Raw genomic sequence first — 12,420 nt, forward strand, 5'->3', positions numbered from 1 at the left:
TGCAATGGGAAAAATAAGCAATGGGAATATATGTTACCAACTATCAATTTCAAATGCTAATGTTCACTTGTTTAAATGATTAAAAGTGTGTTATTCTTCTAGTGTACTCTGCTTGTTACTTTTGCTTCATTGCTTAGGATACCTTAGCCTATGTATTGTACTATCCTCAAAAGCCATTTATGATTCTGTGGTGAAATTTGGAAATGAACAAGTTCTAAAATAATGATAATGGTAGATTCTCAAGAAAAAATAATGATAATATTAATGATACATTCACATGTACTTAATTCTATTTTTCATAAAAGCTTATGAATTATAAGGAAAATTATAGTGAAGTTAACTAGTTTTTTTTATTTACTTTTCATGTTTCAGGTTTTTCTTCTGTGTTTGTTAAGTGGCTGCAACATATATTAGTTCAACACAGTATGTTTTGTTCTCTGCATTTAAAATTTTCCAGTTAACAGACCTTTGGCATTATCACTCACTGTGAGTTTCAATGGTGTAAGTGCAACACTTTATACACTACCGGAAAATTCGACAAACTCTTCAATAAATCAGCTTTATCTTCTCCTAAACGCGTTTGTTCCTCTTCTCACTTTGTTCGCAGCATTACTTTCGATTCTTTGCCAACCACCTTTATCAGACACGCATTCTCTGTATGCTGCTCGTCAGAACTCGGTTATATTTCTAACGTTGAACATTTTAGTGGTTTTTACAAGAATTTATCACCTTGTCTTTACGTCATCAGCTTTTGATGAAGCTATGTCGAAGCTTTACTTTGGTGGAGCTCTTGTCCTTTTGATATATAAATTTGGTGAAGCTAACGTTGAATCTAATTATGATGTATAGATTCTATCTTTTTTAAAAGGCTTTAGTCAAAGTGATTCCTCTATTTGCTCATTTATAAAATCATGGTAGAAATCTTGCTTTATGGATTAAGTTCAAGATGGCTTTTTTTCCAACTTAAAATTCTGATGATATTTTGCTACTGTAATGCAGGTGGACAATATCAGCAAAGCTCTACACAAATGTGGGTACCAAATGGAAGATTTTTAGTAAACAAAGTGAAACAACCTGTCTCAAATAAGCCAGCCAGGAAGCACATTACTTCTATTACAATTGAGCCATGATACTCCTATTATAATTGAGCCATGATTTTTCAGTGCCGGAGAAATTCCATTATCGTCCACCCATGTACACCTATTTTGTGCGGCTAACATTTCCAAATCACCCCTCTCTTTTTTCTGTTTCGGTTTACACATATTCTGTAATATAAATTGAATTAAAATATTTATAAATATCCATTTTGGAGAATTCCTTGTGAACCTTTTCTTCTAGTCCTAGTCTCCAATTACATGTTTGAAGATAAAAGCAAGAGGTTGGCAAGACAGTACAAAATTTATGTATGTACGGATAGTCTGATATTGGTGTAATTACTTTTGTAAGGTTAATACAACACTTGTTTAATTTAACAACAATACATCTTAGTAATATTGAAATCAATTTTTCAAAGAAATGTAGAGTTTCACTGGTAAAAGAAAAAAAAAATTAAAGTCTGACGAATTCATCAAATGTTGGTTCTCCTAAGTATATGGCACGCCAAATTCATCATCAGTTGGATAGGTATTCTGCAGCTGCCTATGCAGCAGGATCGATTCCCTCTCCCCTTACTGAGAACAATTCTGAGCCATTTTTCTTATGCCAGAGAAGTATGTGTCTACGAGTTAAGTTACATGCCTCTTCATTCGTAGACATTCGTCGTCTTTTGCACGAGGTAGAAATGTAACTTCTGGTTCAAGAATAATAACACGGCTTCAAATATCTATCACCTGAAAGCCACAACAATGAAGAGCAAAAAAAATTTAGTCGAATGAGCAACCAAAACTTATGATTAATTATCATAAGCACAACATCTAGAGGTTTAAACACCAGTACTATTTCATTCGATAAAAAATATGTCATTAAATTGGAATGGTAAAACCAAATCTTATTTCAATCTCAGTTCAAAATGCATCTCTAATGATTTTCTTGACAGAAGGAAACAAAATATTTGGTGACGGCGAATTCCTCAACATATCTTTTCGGACTAGGATGATTGGACAAAATTTAAAATAATAATTAGCAGGAAACTTGAACAATCATAGAATCATGTACATATCTAACTCAAAGTATGCTTATTTGCAAATGACAAGTATGCTGCATATGCCCATATATGTTATTAGACATACTCAAGCTTCATTTTAAATGCTATTGTTGGTGACATATCTCCACTATATGCATATAAAAATTTATCAGATTCAATGAATGAATCATGGTGTTACGTGGCCTAGAGAAAGGCAGAAATATTGTATAGCTATCAAGTTAAAAGCAATTGTGTATGAAGCAAGTAGACATGTTATACAATCATTTTGCAAACACATCAAATAAAACACATTTTAAACAGGCCTAACATGACAGACAACACAGGTAACAAGAGTAGAAAGATTGGGGTAATAAATCAGTTACTTCTTGCAGACAAATAAAATATTCACTAAGATTAAGTACATAGATTTCTCAACCTTGCTCTTTTCAGGATCATCTGATCTCTTTTCATGAAGTTCCGAAAAAAAAGAAACCCATGTCCCTAAAAAGATAAAAACACCATTTTCCACATAAAACAACCAATTCCCTGGATCTGAGATAGCAATTATACAATAAAAGAAAGGTAAAAGATTTCATTACCTAATTTAATTCTTTCTCGTGTTCACAAATTCCTAATTTCCTACTGAAATTGAAACATGAAACCATTAATTTGATTGAAGAAATTAACAAAAAATAAAGAAAAATTGATGAGCCAGGTAGAATCTCACCCATTAATTTCACTTACATCGTAAGCTTTCATTACTTCATGCCCATCAACATCTCCACCATCCATCTTCGAATCGAGCTTTGAAAAATGAATTGGAAAGAAATCAGAAGTTAAAAAACCCTAAATAAGAAGCTAAAAATAGAAAAATGAAAAATGAGAAATTGGAAAGAAACGGGAAGGAATGACGAAACGAAAAGATTGTTTCGAGAAATTGAGAAGACTGTTAAAGAAAAATTGAGAACGAAACTGGGGAAGATGAAACAAAAATTAATAATTATAATAAATATTAATAAGTGATTTATTGGGTGGTGGAGAAATTATTAATAAGTGATTTATTGGGTGTGGAGAGATTTAGGATAACAATGGTGTATCTCATATCTAATGGCTCTTGTTCATTTGAAAAAAAAAAAAAAATCTCTCACGTGAGAGACCTAGGCACCTCTCGCACCATAGACGGCGCCCCTACCTACCAGCAAACAAATCAACGGCTTGATCTCATAAACAACACCTTAATTATTGTCCTACATTACTCATTGGTTTTCCTAATTCAAATACAAGTTTTAAAAATCTCATGATTATAGCTCTTATACTAATGGCTCTCATCACTTCTTTTTACATTTATGTTTGACAAACTAGTTTTTCTTTACAAAGTAACATTATTAGCTTTATAGTCTTGTTGATGAATGCTCTCTTAAAAAACGTTCAAATGGAAAAGTTATTTATTTAAAATGTTAAATTTTTTTTATTACATTGATATAATTTTTTTTTCTCCATACAATTTCATAATAATAATTATTAAAATATCGCACATACACTTTAAAGTTTAGAATTCAAACTTTAATAATATATTTAAGTAATACTGATATAAAGTCTTATTATTTTATATCTTTGAAGAGTGATTTAAGTCACTTATCAATATTTTCATTAGTTTTACTATAGCTTTCAATAAAAAATTTTAAATTCAATTTATATTTTAATTTATTTTATTTTAAAGTTTAATAACAATTTTGACTTTTCTATTTTATTTATTTACGAAATAATTTTTTTTTAAATTTAAATAATTTTCTTATTTTAAATAATTGCACTGCAAAGTAATGGCATATCTATTTTTTAAAGATATATAATTTATATATTTTATCTTTAAAATTTTTCAAAGGTTTTTTTTCCTCATGTTTTTGCATTGAAAATTCAAGACATGTCAATTTTTTAATAATGTATAATTTATACTTTTTATTTTCTAAATTCTATAAAAAAATTCTACAATGATTTTTAATGTTTAACAAATGATACATCATTTAAAAATAGATACATCAACAATTTTATGTGTAAAAATATATTTTAAAAAATTAAAATAGTTTGAATTTAAAATATAAATACTATTTTCGTGAATAAAATAAAATATATTGATGAAAATTATAATAAAATATTATTTTCAATTTTTTTATATTACATTTAAAGTTTTAACTAATTTAAGTAGAATTGATTTAAACATTGGAAAAGTTTTGATGCGCATTCACATAAGTCAAACACTTATCTAAAAGTTCAAATATTCACCCAAATAATTAAGAGACACGCCACATAGTCATCCAAAACCTTAAAATGATACGTGTAAAAATCATTTCACTTATAAAATGCTCAACCTTCATTTTTTCAAGCTATGTGAAACTTACAACGCACATTTGTTTCTCAACATTCTCCCCCTTAATTGTGTGTTTATCTATTATGTTACCCTCAAGTAGAAGCTCTTTCATTCATATTCTTGTACTGGCGTTTGCAAACACCCTTACTTGTCATGGGTGCTACAACAGGACGCGTTGTCTGACCACCACCATGTCAGGAAGACTTTTGTTACAATGAGTCAGTCCCTTACTCGAACCATCTACTCTGATACCACTGATGAGTCATCATGAGGGAGGAGCATTCACATTGGGTCAAACACTCACCTAAAGGTTAAAGACTCACTCAAACAATTGAGAGAGACACCTCATATTCACCCAAAACCTTAAGGTTATGAGTGAGTATGTGGTGTGTCTCTCACAAAGGTATGTTGCTCAAAAAAAAAATACCCCAAAGTTAAAAAAAATCCTTCATCATATTGTCTCCTCTGAATTGTTCTAACAGTGGTATCAGAGCCTTTGGTTCGAGTGAAGAGACCAGTTTACTTGTATCAAAATTTTCTATTATGTAAGAGGTGGTCCGTTGAAAAATGGCAACGACGGTACAAGTGTATGTGATAAAAAAGAACTTTCGCTTAAGTTCCGTGTTTGTTAGAAAAGTTGAGACTTTAGCATTTAGAAGTGTGAGAACTCACACACCTATTATATTAAAGATTTTGAATGAGTGTAGTGTGTCTCTCGTAAAGTGAGTTACTCATAAAAAGAAAACCCCAACATTTAAGTGTTTTTTCGTACAAATTAAAATATAATAAAATAACTAAAAGAAAAATAACAAATTTTATTAAACTAATTTTATCATTTATCGATGAGTTCCATCATTTATTAATGGAAAGTAAAATAATAATTTGAAAATAATATAATAATAATAATTAAAGGATAAAATTGAAAAAAATAAAAATAACAAATATGTATAAATTTAATTTGTGTTCTAAGGCGCATATTAAAAATATTTAAAACTAATTTTTTTTCCAAAAATTTAAATACTTACTTTTAATACAACTTTTATAAAAGTGTTCCGCAAAAATTGACTGCTTCCAGCACATGAAGACCATAATGATGATGAAGAGCGTGACACCATCCTATCATCATCAACAATGATACTCTTAACACGGTGTCGTTTCATTCAAGTTACAAATAATTAAACAAATTAACCACTAATTAAATATCATTATTAAATATCATTATTAAATATCATTATTAACCAAAGTAAGCTAATTAATCCAATTTCAAATTAGTACAAAACCATAATCATAATCACGCGTATATATAGCAGTATCCCCTACCATTTCTCAATTGCAGAATTCGAATCACAGAGAAAAAGAGAAAGAAAGAGACTTTTGAAGAATTCATCAATGGCAGTCAAACTTTACATCGTGTAAGTTTCTTTACACTTTCTTTATCTTATTTCTTAATCTCTGATTTGTTCTTTTCTTTGTTTGATTCTTGAATTTCAATTCAGTTAAGATCTTGGGAGTGTTTTGATTTTCTTTGATCTTTAAGGGAAAGAATTGTGCTGAATTTTTCTGATGAGTGATGATTGTATATTGCATTGGTTTTGATGTGTTTGGCTTGTTCTGCATTTTGTTTGGTTCTATTTGGAATCATCCTCTGCCACAAAAAGCACAATTTTGTAATTGTTGAAGTATTGATGATTTGCAATTTTGCACTAAATCAACATTTTAGTTTGGTTCAGATCGTCAAGAAAATCTGAATGTTGTTGTTAACTAGGGTAGTTTGTTTCAATGATAGTTCGTCCTTTCTTTTGCAATGTTCAAGATTGATCATGTAAGACAAGATCATATTCTCACAAAAATTGATCTTGATCTTTCAAATATGTATGTATGTTTAGTTCAGCCATGAAATTTTTGTTAAAATGTTTTATTGACTTTGGACCTGGTTGGATAAACAACTTATTTGCAGCTTATAGCTTCAGTGCTTATTAAAATAAGTGCTTATGAATAAGCTTGCATAAGGTATTATTACTCCTATAACAAAAGATAAAATAAATTTAAATTGTTTTTATATATGTTATACGGTGTTTTCATTAGCTATCTTGAAAATTTTATAAAAATAAATTAAAAAAAACTTATGAAAAATGTCATAAGTTGTTTTGATTAAGTCGATCAAAGAGTGTCACAAAACTTATGACAGTAGATAAACTCAAATAAGCTCATCCAATCATCCAAACATGCCCTTTGTCTAATTTCTTGGTAGCCTAACTTATAAGGATTATTTTTTCCTTTGACAGGTACTACTCCATGTATGGACATGTGGAGAAACTAGCAGAAGAGATAAAGAAAGGAGCTGCTTCTGTGGAAGGTGTTGAGCCCAAACTGTGGCAGGCATGTTTTTGTTCTACTAAATTTACATTTTCTTGCTGCATTACATTGTTAAATGTCACAAAATTGAGCAACATCAGTCCTTGAGCTAAGGCTCGTCGTCCATAGAGATGTATAAATCGGTTAATTAAGTGAAAGAATTGCTTGCCTAACACTGATTAAACTATTATTTAAGGTCAATAATTGGTTTTGAACTAAATGTTATTGTTCCTGCCATACAACTGTTACATGGTTAGTTCAATGTTCTGTTGGCCAAACTTAGTTAAACAATTATAGCATTAATGCTTATTATATAAGCTTTTATTATAACTACAGATAAAGTAAAATCTAATTATTTTTATATAAATTATTTTCTTAAGCTATTTTGTAGAGATTTTGGAATAAGTTGTAAACAAACAGTTGAGCATATGTTATGAGTTGTTTCTATAAGCTCTCTCAAACAATCTCGTAAGTGTTCATGTCACTAGTTTAGCTTGAATAAACCAATCCAAATAGACCCCAGATCATGTTGCTTTTGAGCTTTAAGATAATTCTCTTTTTAACCTCTGAATGCCAATTTTATTTCAAATCTTTATATATAATTGCAAAATGAAGGATGGTCTCTTGCCTTTTATCTCTGATTAATAGCTAACCTTACTTAATCTGTGAACAGGTACCTGAGATACTGCCAGAGGATGTGCTTGGTAAGATGAGTGCACCACCCAAGAGTGATGTACCAATCATCACCCCAAACGAACTCGCTGAAGCCGATGGGTTTGTGTTTGGCTTCCCAACAAGATTTGGAATGATGGCTGCTCAATTCAAAGCTTTTCTAGACGCTACTGGTGGTTTATGGAGAACACAACAGCTCGCAGGCAAGCCTGCCGGACTCTTCTACAGCACCGGTTCTCAAGGCGGAGGCCAAGAGACTACAGCGTAAGAGCATCTGTCTCATTATTTGGTTTCTAAGATCCTACATGATTAAACAACTTATATTAGTGTTTATATAATAGTAATAGCTTATAATCCATACCATAAGATAAAATATAATCAAACTGTTTTCATATACGTTTATCAGCTGTTGTCATAAGCTATCCTGAAATATTTATTGAAATAAGTTGAAAACATTTTATATACATGTCATCACGTATTTCAATAAGCTCTTACAAGTACTTATATTAGTAATCCAAACAGACCCTTACTCCATTACCTTGATAACAGATAGTGATGTTTTACAATTTGTGGAATCCTATATGTTACAGGCTTACTGCTATTACTCAGCTGGTTCATCATGGAATGATATTTGTTCCAATTGGGTACACATTTGGAGCCGGCATGTTCGAGATGGAGAAAGTGAAAGGTGGAAGTCCATATGGTGCAGGAACATATGCCGGCGACGGCTCAAGGCAGCCGAGTGAACTTGAATTGGAGCAAGCATTCCATCAAGGGAAATACCTTGCCACCATCACAAAGAAACTAAAGGAAGCTGCATAATGTTGATTTCATATATAGACAAATATCTTAAACTACACCAAAATATTGTTTGAAAAATGTTACCTTTTACCATTTTTTAGACATGGAATATTTTTTTCTTCTCCCAATTTTCAGAAAGTATTTGTATGTGTGTTACAGGATGTTTAAATTTGTTGAATGGTAAAAGTTTGTTTGTCTTGTTTGTTCTTGTTAGATTGGGAAAATACTTGTTCCCTTCTTTGTATTCCATCTATAAAACGTTAATTCCAATATTATATAATAATTGTTTTTAGTTAGTTCGGGTTAGTATTGTTTATTTTTCTGTTTTGAGTTTTGGTCCTTTTGGGCTTTATGTTTTTTTACCTTCTTGTATAGGGTGTTTTTCAATTTACTCCTTACATTTTTTAGTGGCTCTTCAAAAATCTCATTTTACTACGTGAAATATAATAGATTGCGATCACAGGTTCTTCAACTTTGTCAAGCCTCCTTGATTACGACGGGACTATCAACGTAAGAGAGGGCACGAGAATGCAAGGGAAATGAGGTGAAGGAAAATGAGGTGACCAGGTGAGTAGAATAATGGGAAGGAGGTAATGTTGGAGGTGTGCTTTCAATTTCAATCTGATTCGTCTCATTTCTTCAATTTTGAATTCCATTCTTATTTTTACATAAAATCTTTTTTAACAAAAAATATATATTACATACAATAAAAGAAATGACAACTAAAAGACCCACTAAAGTACAAACACGAAGTGGTCAAACTCACGTGTTCTAGAGAGAGACTCTCCTACTTCTCTCTAAAACTTATCGTGTCCCCCCCTCTTATCCTTTAGGGTTTAAGAGTTTCTCTCTCACTTTTGAGTATACTCCCAGATTCTTCTGGTATATCCACCACCCACTGTGGTTCTCAAGCTCTTTAAAGCCCTTTATTCTCTGTTCCGATTTATTCGTTGTTCTGTTCTCAATATGGACAAATGGAAATCAATCGAACTCTCAAAAGAAGAAGAAGAAGGCATTACGGCGGATGTCAGCGAAGTGTGCGAAGGAGAAGTCTTCCAAAGGACCTTAGCGGGCAGACTTTGGACGGATAATAGTTTTAATTCCAAGGCGTTCACCAGCACAATGTTGGGGGCTTGGAAGCTCAAGAACCCCGTTGAAGTGCAGGAACTAAACAAAAATTTGTTCCTTTTTCGTTTCGCGACAAGGAGGAATCTTGAGAACATACTCAAAACTGGTCCTTGGAGCTTTGATAGGAACTTGTTGGTTCTCAGCAGAATAACAGGCGAAGAACAACCTTCTGATTTGAGCATGCATTATGGTACCTTCTGGGTTCGTGTGTATGAACTTCCATTAATGCTTAGATCTGAGGTTATGGCGAAGAAACTAGGGGGTATTCTAGGAACATTTGAGGAACTTGACACAAAGGAGGCTCACCGCAATGGACGATTTTTGAGGATAAAGGTTACCATCGACTTAAATAAACCACTAAAGAGGGGAACAGTGGTGAGATTTAAGGAGAAAAACCTGCGAGTGCACTTCAAATATGAACGACTACCAACATTCTGTTTTGTGTGTGGGAAGTTAGGGCACCAAATCAAAGATTGCGAGTCTGTGGGAGACTTGAGCGAAGAAGGATTTGAAGATATCGAAGAACAAGATCTCGCCTTTGGTACCTGGTTGCGAGCCTCCCCTCTTCCGAAGATCCAAGAAGAAGCTAAGCGGAAGGACTCCACATCTAGCTCTTGTAGTAAGAACCTGTTTAACATCTCTTCAAGCCAAAGCAGATGTGAAACAAAAGGTAGGAGCAAGGACAAGGAAGAAGGAGAAGTGGAACAAAAACAAGGGAGAGTCCTAACGGTGGAGAAAGGGGAAAAACCCGAGGTTAACAAAGAAAGTAGTAAAGGGATACAAGCGCAAGTGAATAAGACTAAACAGAACGACCCGAACACTGGTAAAGCACAGCTTGAGATAGAGGAGATGGCAGAATCGTTAGGAGCGGTGGACATATCTAATACAGGAACGGGTAGTAAGGAGAATTTGGGAGAAAGCAAAAGCAAACGCCGCAAGTGGATACGACGCCAAAATGCGAGAAAGGCGGCAACATCAAAGACTATAGAGAAGGAGGTGGAGTGTGGGAAGAGGAACCTGGTGGAAGTGATGATTCTGGATGGCACTTTGGAGTCATTTGGGAAAGGGGAGAAGAAACTCAAGGGCCAGGAGAAGGATGGAGATACAAACAACAACGTACCAGAGGTGGTGTTGGAAACCCAACACCGCCTACAACAATGAAAATGGTGAGTTGGAACTGCCGGGGATTGGGGAGTCCTCGCGCAGTTCGAGCCTTGCTGAGGCTCATTAGAAGCGAAAACCCCGACTTGGTTTTCTTGATGGAAACCAGATTGAAGCAACAAGAGAGTCATATGATAAGAAGGAGAACTGAGATTTCTGGTAGTTTAGCTGTGGATTGTACCGGAATGGGGCGGGATAGGGCAGGTGGTTTATGGATTCTTTGGAAGGATCACGTGAATGTGAACATCACGTCCTATTCTGCAAATCACATTAGCGGGCATGTGGCGGACGAGATGGAGACGCAGGGGTGGGATTTCAATGGAGTCTACGGATTCCCTAAGGAGCAGAACAAAAAGGAAACATGGGCTCTACTTCAACGCCTAATCAGTAAGGGGGGAGAAACCTCTATCAGCTTTGGAGACTTCAATGACGTTTTAGCGGAAAAGGAAAAGAAAGGAGGTAACACTAGATCATCATCTCAAATGTCATGGGGAAGACAGACTGTGGAGGCATGTGGTCTTGTTGATGTTGGTTTCGAGGGCTACCCGTTTACCTGGTCCAATGGGAGAAGTGGAGCAGAAAATATACAATGCAGGCTTGATAGAGTATTAGCATCGAATAGTTTCATTAACAGGTTCAACCCAATGAGAGTTACACATCTGCCCAGATTTGATTCCGATCATTCCGCTATCAGAATTGATTTGGAGGCAGATTCTGGGGAAAGCGAGAGGAGAAGAATCTACCAATTCAAGTTTGAGGAGAACTGGAGTAGAGATCCGGAGTGTGAAGAAGTGATTAGGAGTATTTGGCAGGGTAGTTCGATGAATGTAACGGGGAAATTAAATGAGATGAGAAGGTTGAGTGACCACTTCAAAGCATACAGAGTCGGGGCAGTGCGTAAGGAGCTGCATAGAATTGAAAACAAGCTTAAAGAAGACAGCAGATGGGATGCAAGTGAAGAATCGATTAGTCAATACAAAGCTATGGAGAAACAAAGAGATAAGCTATTGAGAATCGAAGAAGTCGCGTGGAGACAAAAAAGTAGAGCTTTATGGTTGGCACATGGAGATAAAAACAACAAATTCTTTCATAAAAAAGCTGAGCAAAGAAAGAAAACAAACAAGATCTCTAAGCTGAAGGATGATCATGGAAATTGGTGGAGAGGGGAGGGAAACTGTGAGAGACTGTTAACAACATATTTTGAGGATCTTTTCTCATCTTCCAACCCAAGTGAGATTGAGGAGGTATGTAGTGTGGTTGGTAACAAGTTAACCCAGGATCATAGAAGATGGTGTGAAACCCCCCTCACGGCGCAGGAGGTTAAAGAAGCTTTGTCCCAAATGCACCCCTTAAAAGCCCCCGGTCCAGACGGCTTGCCGGCACTTTTCTACCAGAAGTATTGGAATATTGTGGGGAGAGAGGTAAGTAATTATGTGCTGGAGGTCCTGAACAATGGGAGAGATCCAAGTAGCATTAACAGCACGAATATTGCTTTGATCCCTAAGGGGAAGAATCCATCCGTACCGAAGGATTTCAGGCCAATCAGTCTCTGTAACGTAGTGATGAAATTGGTAACAAAGGCTATTGCGAATAGAATCAAAGTGATCCTTCCAGAGGTGATTGATGAGGAGCAAAGTGCATTCATACAAGGTCGGCTGATTACTGACAATGCGTTGATAGCACTAGAAGGGTTCCACTGGTTAAAGAAGAAAGTGAAAGGTAAACGGGGGTATATGGCACTCAAGCTGGATATGTCGAAGGCGTACGATAGATTGGAGTGGGAGTTTATAATTCAAGTTCTATATTCCATGGGGTT

General features: G+C 34.4%; 1 protein-coding gene and 1 long non-coding RNA gene across 2 annotated transcripts; one reads left to right on the top strand and one right to left on the bottom strand.

The window, feature by feature from the left end:
• Window positions 1–1,532: 1,532 nt before the first annotated feature.
• Window positions 1,533–3,026, bottom strand: LOC131648042 (uncharacterized). The gene is made up of 4 exons (XR_009298032.1): window positions 2,850–3,026; window positions 2,722–2,764; window positions 2,559–2,623; window positions 1,533–1,829 (listed from the first exon to the last, which is right to left on the bottom strand). It is a non-coding gene; the product is annotated as an uncharacterized LOC131648042 (long non-coding RNA).
• Window positions 3,027–5,744: 2,718 nt separating this feature from the next.
• Window positions 5,745–8,611, top strand: LOC131648043 (probable NAD(P)H dehydrogenase (quinone) FQR1-like 1). The gene is made up of 4 exons (XM_058917842.1): window positions 5,745–5,899; window positions 6,773–6,866; window positions 7,516–7,778; window positions 8,105–8,611. Exons 1-4 carry the CDS (start codon window positions 5,877–5,879, stop codon window positions 8,334–8,336), a joined length of 612 nt encoding a protein of 203 aa, XP_058773825.1. The 5' UTR covers window positions 5,745–5,876; the 3' UTR covers window positions 8,337–8,611.
• Window positions 8,612–12,420: the final 3,809 nt, after the last annotated feature.

The sequence above is a fragment of the Vicia villosa genome, linkage group LG2 (genome assembly GCF_029867415.1).
Source record: "Vicia villosa cultivar HV-30 ecotype Madison, WI linkage group LG2, Vvil1.0, whole genome shotgun sequence".
Lineage (NCBI taxonomy): Eukaryota > Viridiplantae > Streptophyta > Magnoliopsida > Fabales > Fabaceae > Vicia > Vicia villosa.

Bases quoted from the DNA above. Each gene is read 5' to 3' on its own strand.
- LOC131648043 (XM_058917842.1), top strand. From the start codon at position 5,877: ATGGCAGTCAAACTTTACATCGT. The intron at 6,867-7,515 runs GCATGTTTTTGT...ATCTGTGAACAG, and splicing joins TTGAGCCCAAACTGTGGCAG to GTACCTGAGATACTGCCAGA. The intron at 7,779-8,104 runs GTAAGAGCATCT...TATATGTTACAG, and splicing joins GGAGGCCAAGAGACTACAGC to GCTTACTGCTATTACTCAGC.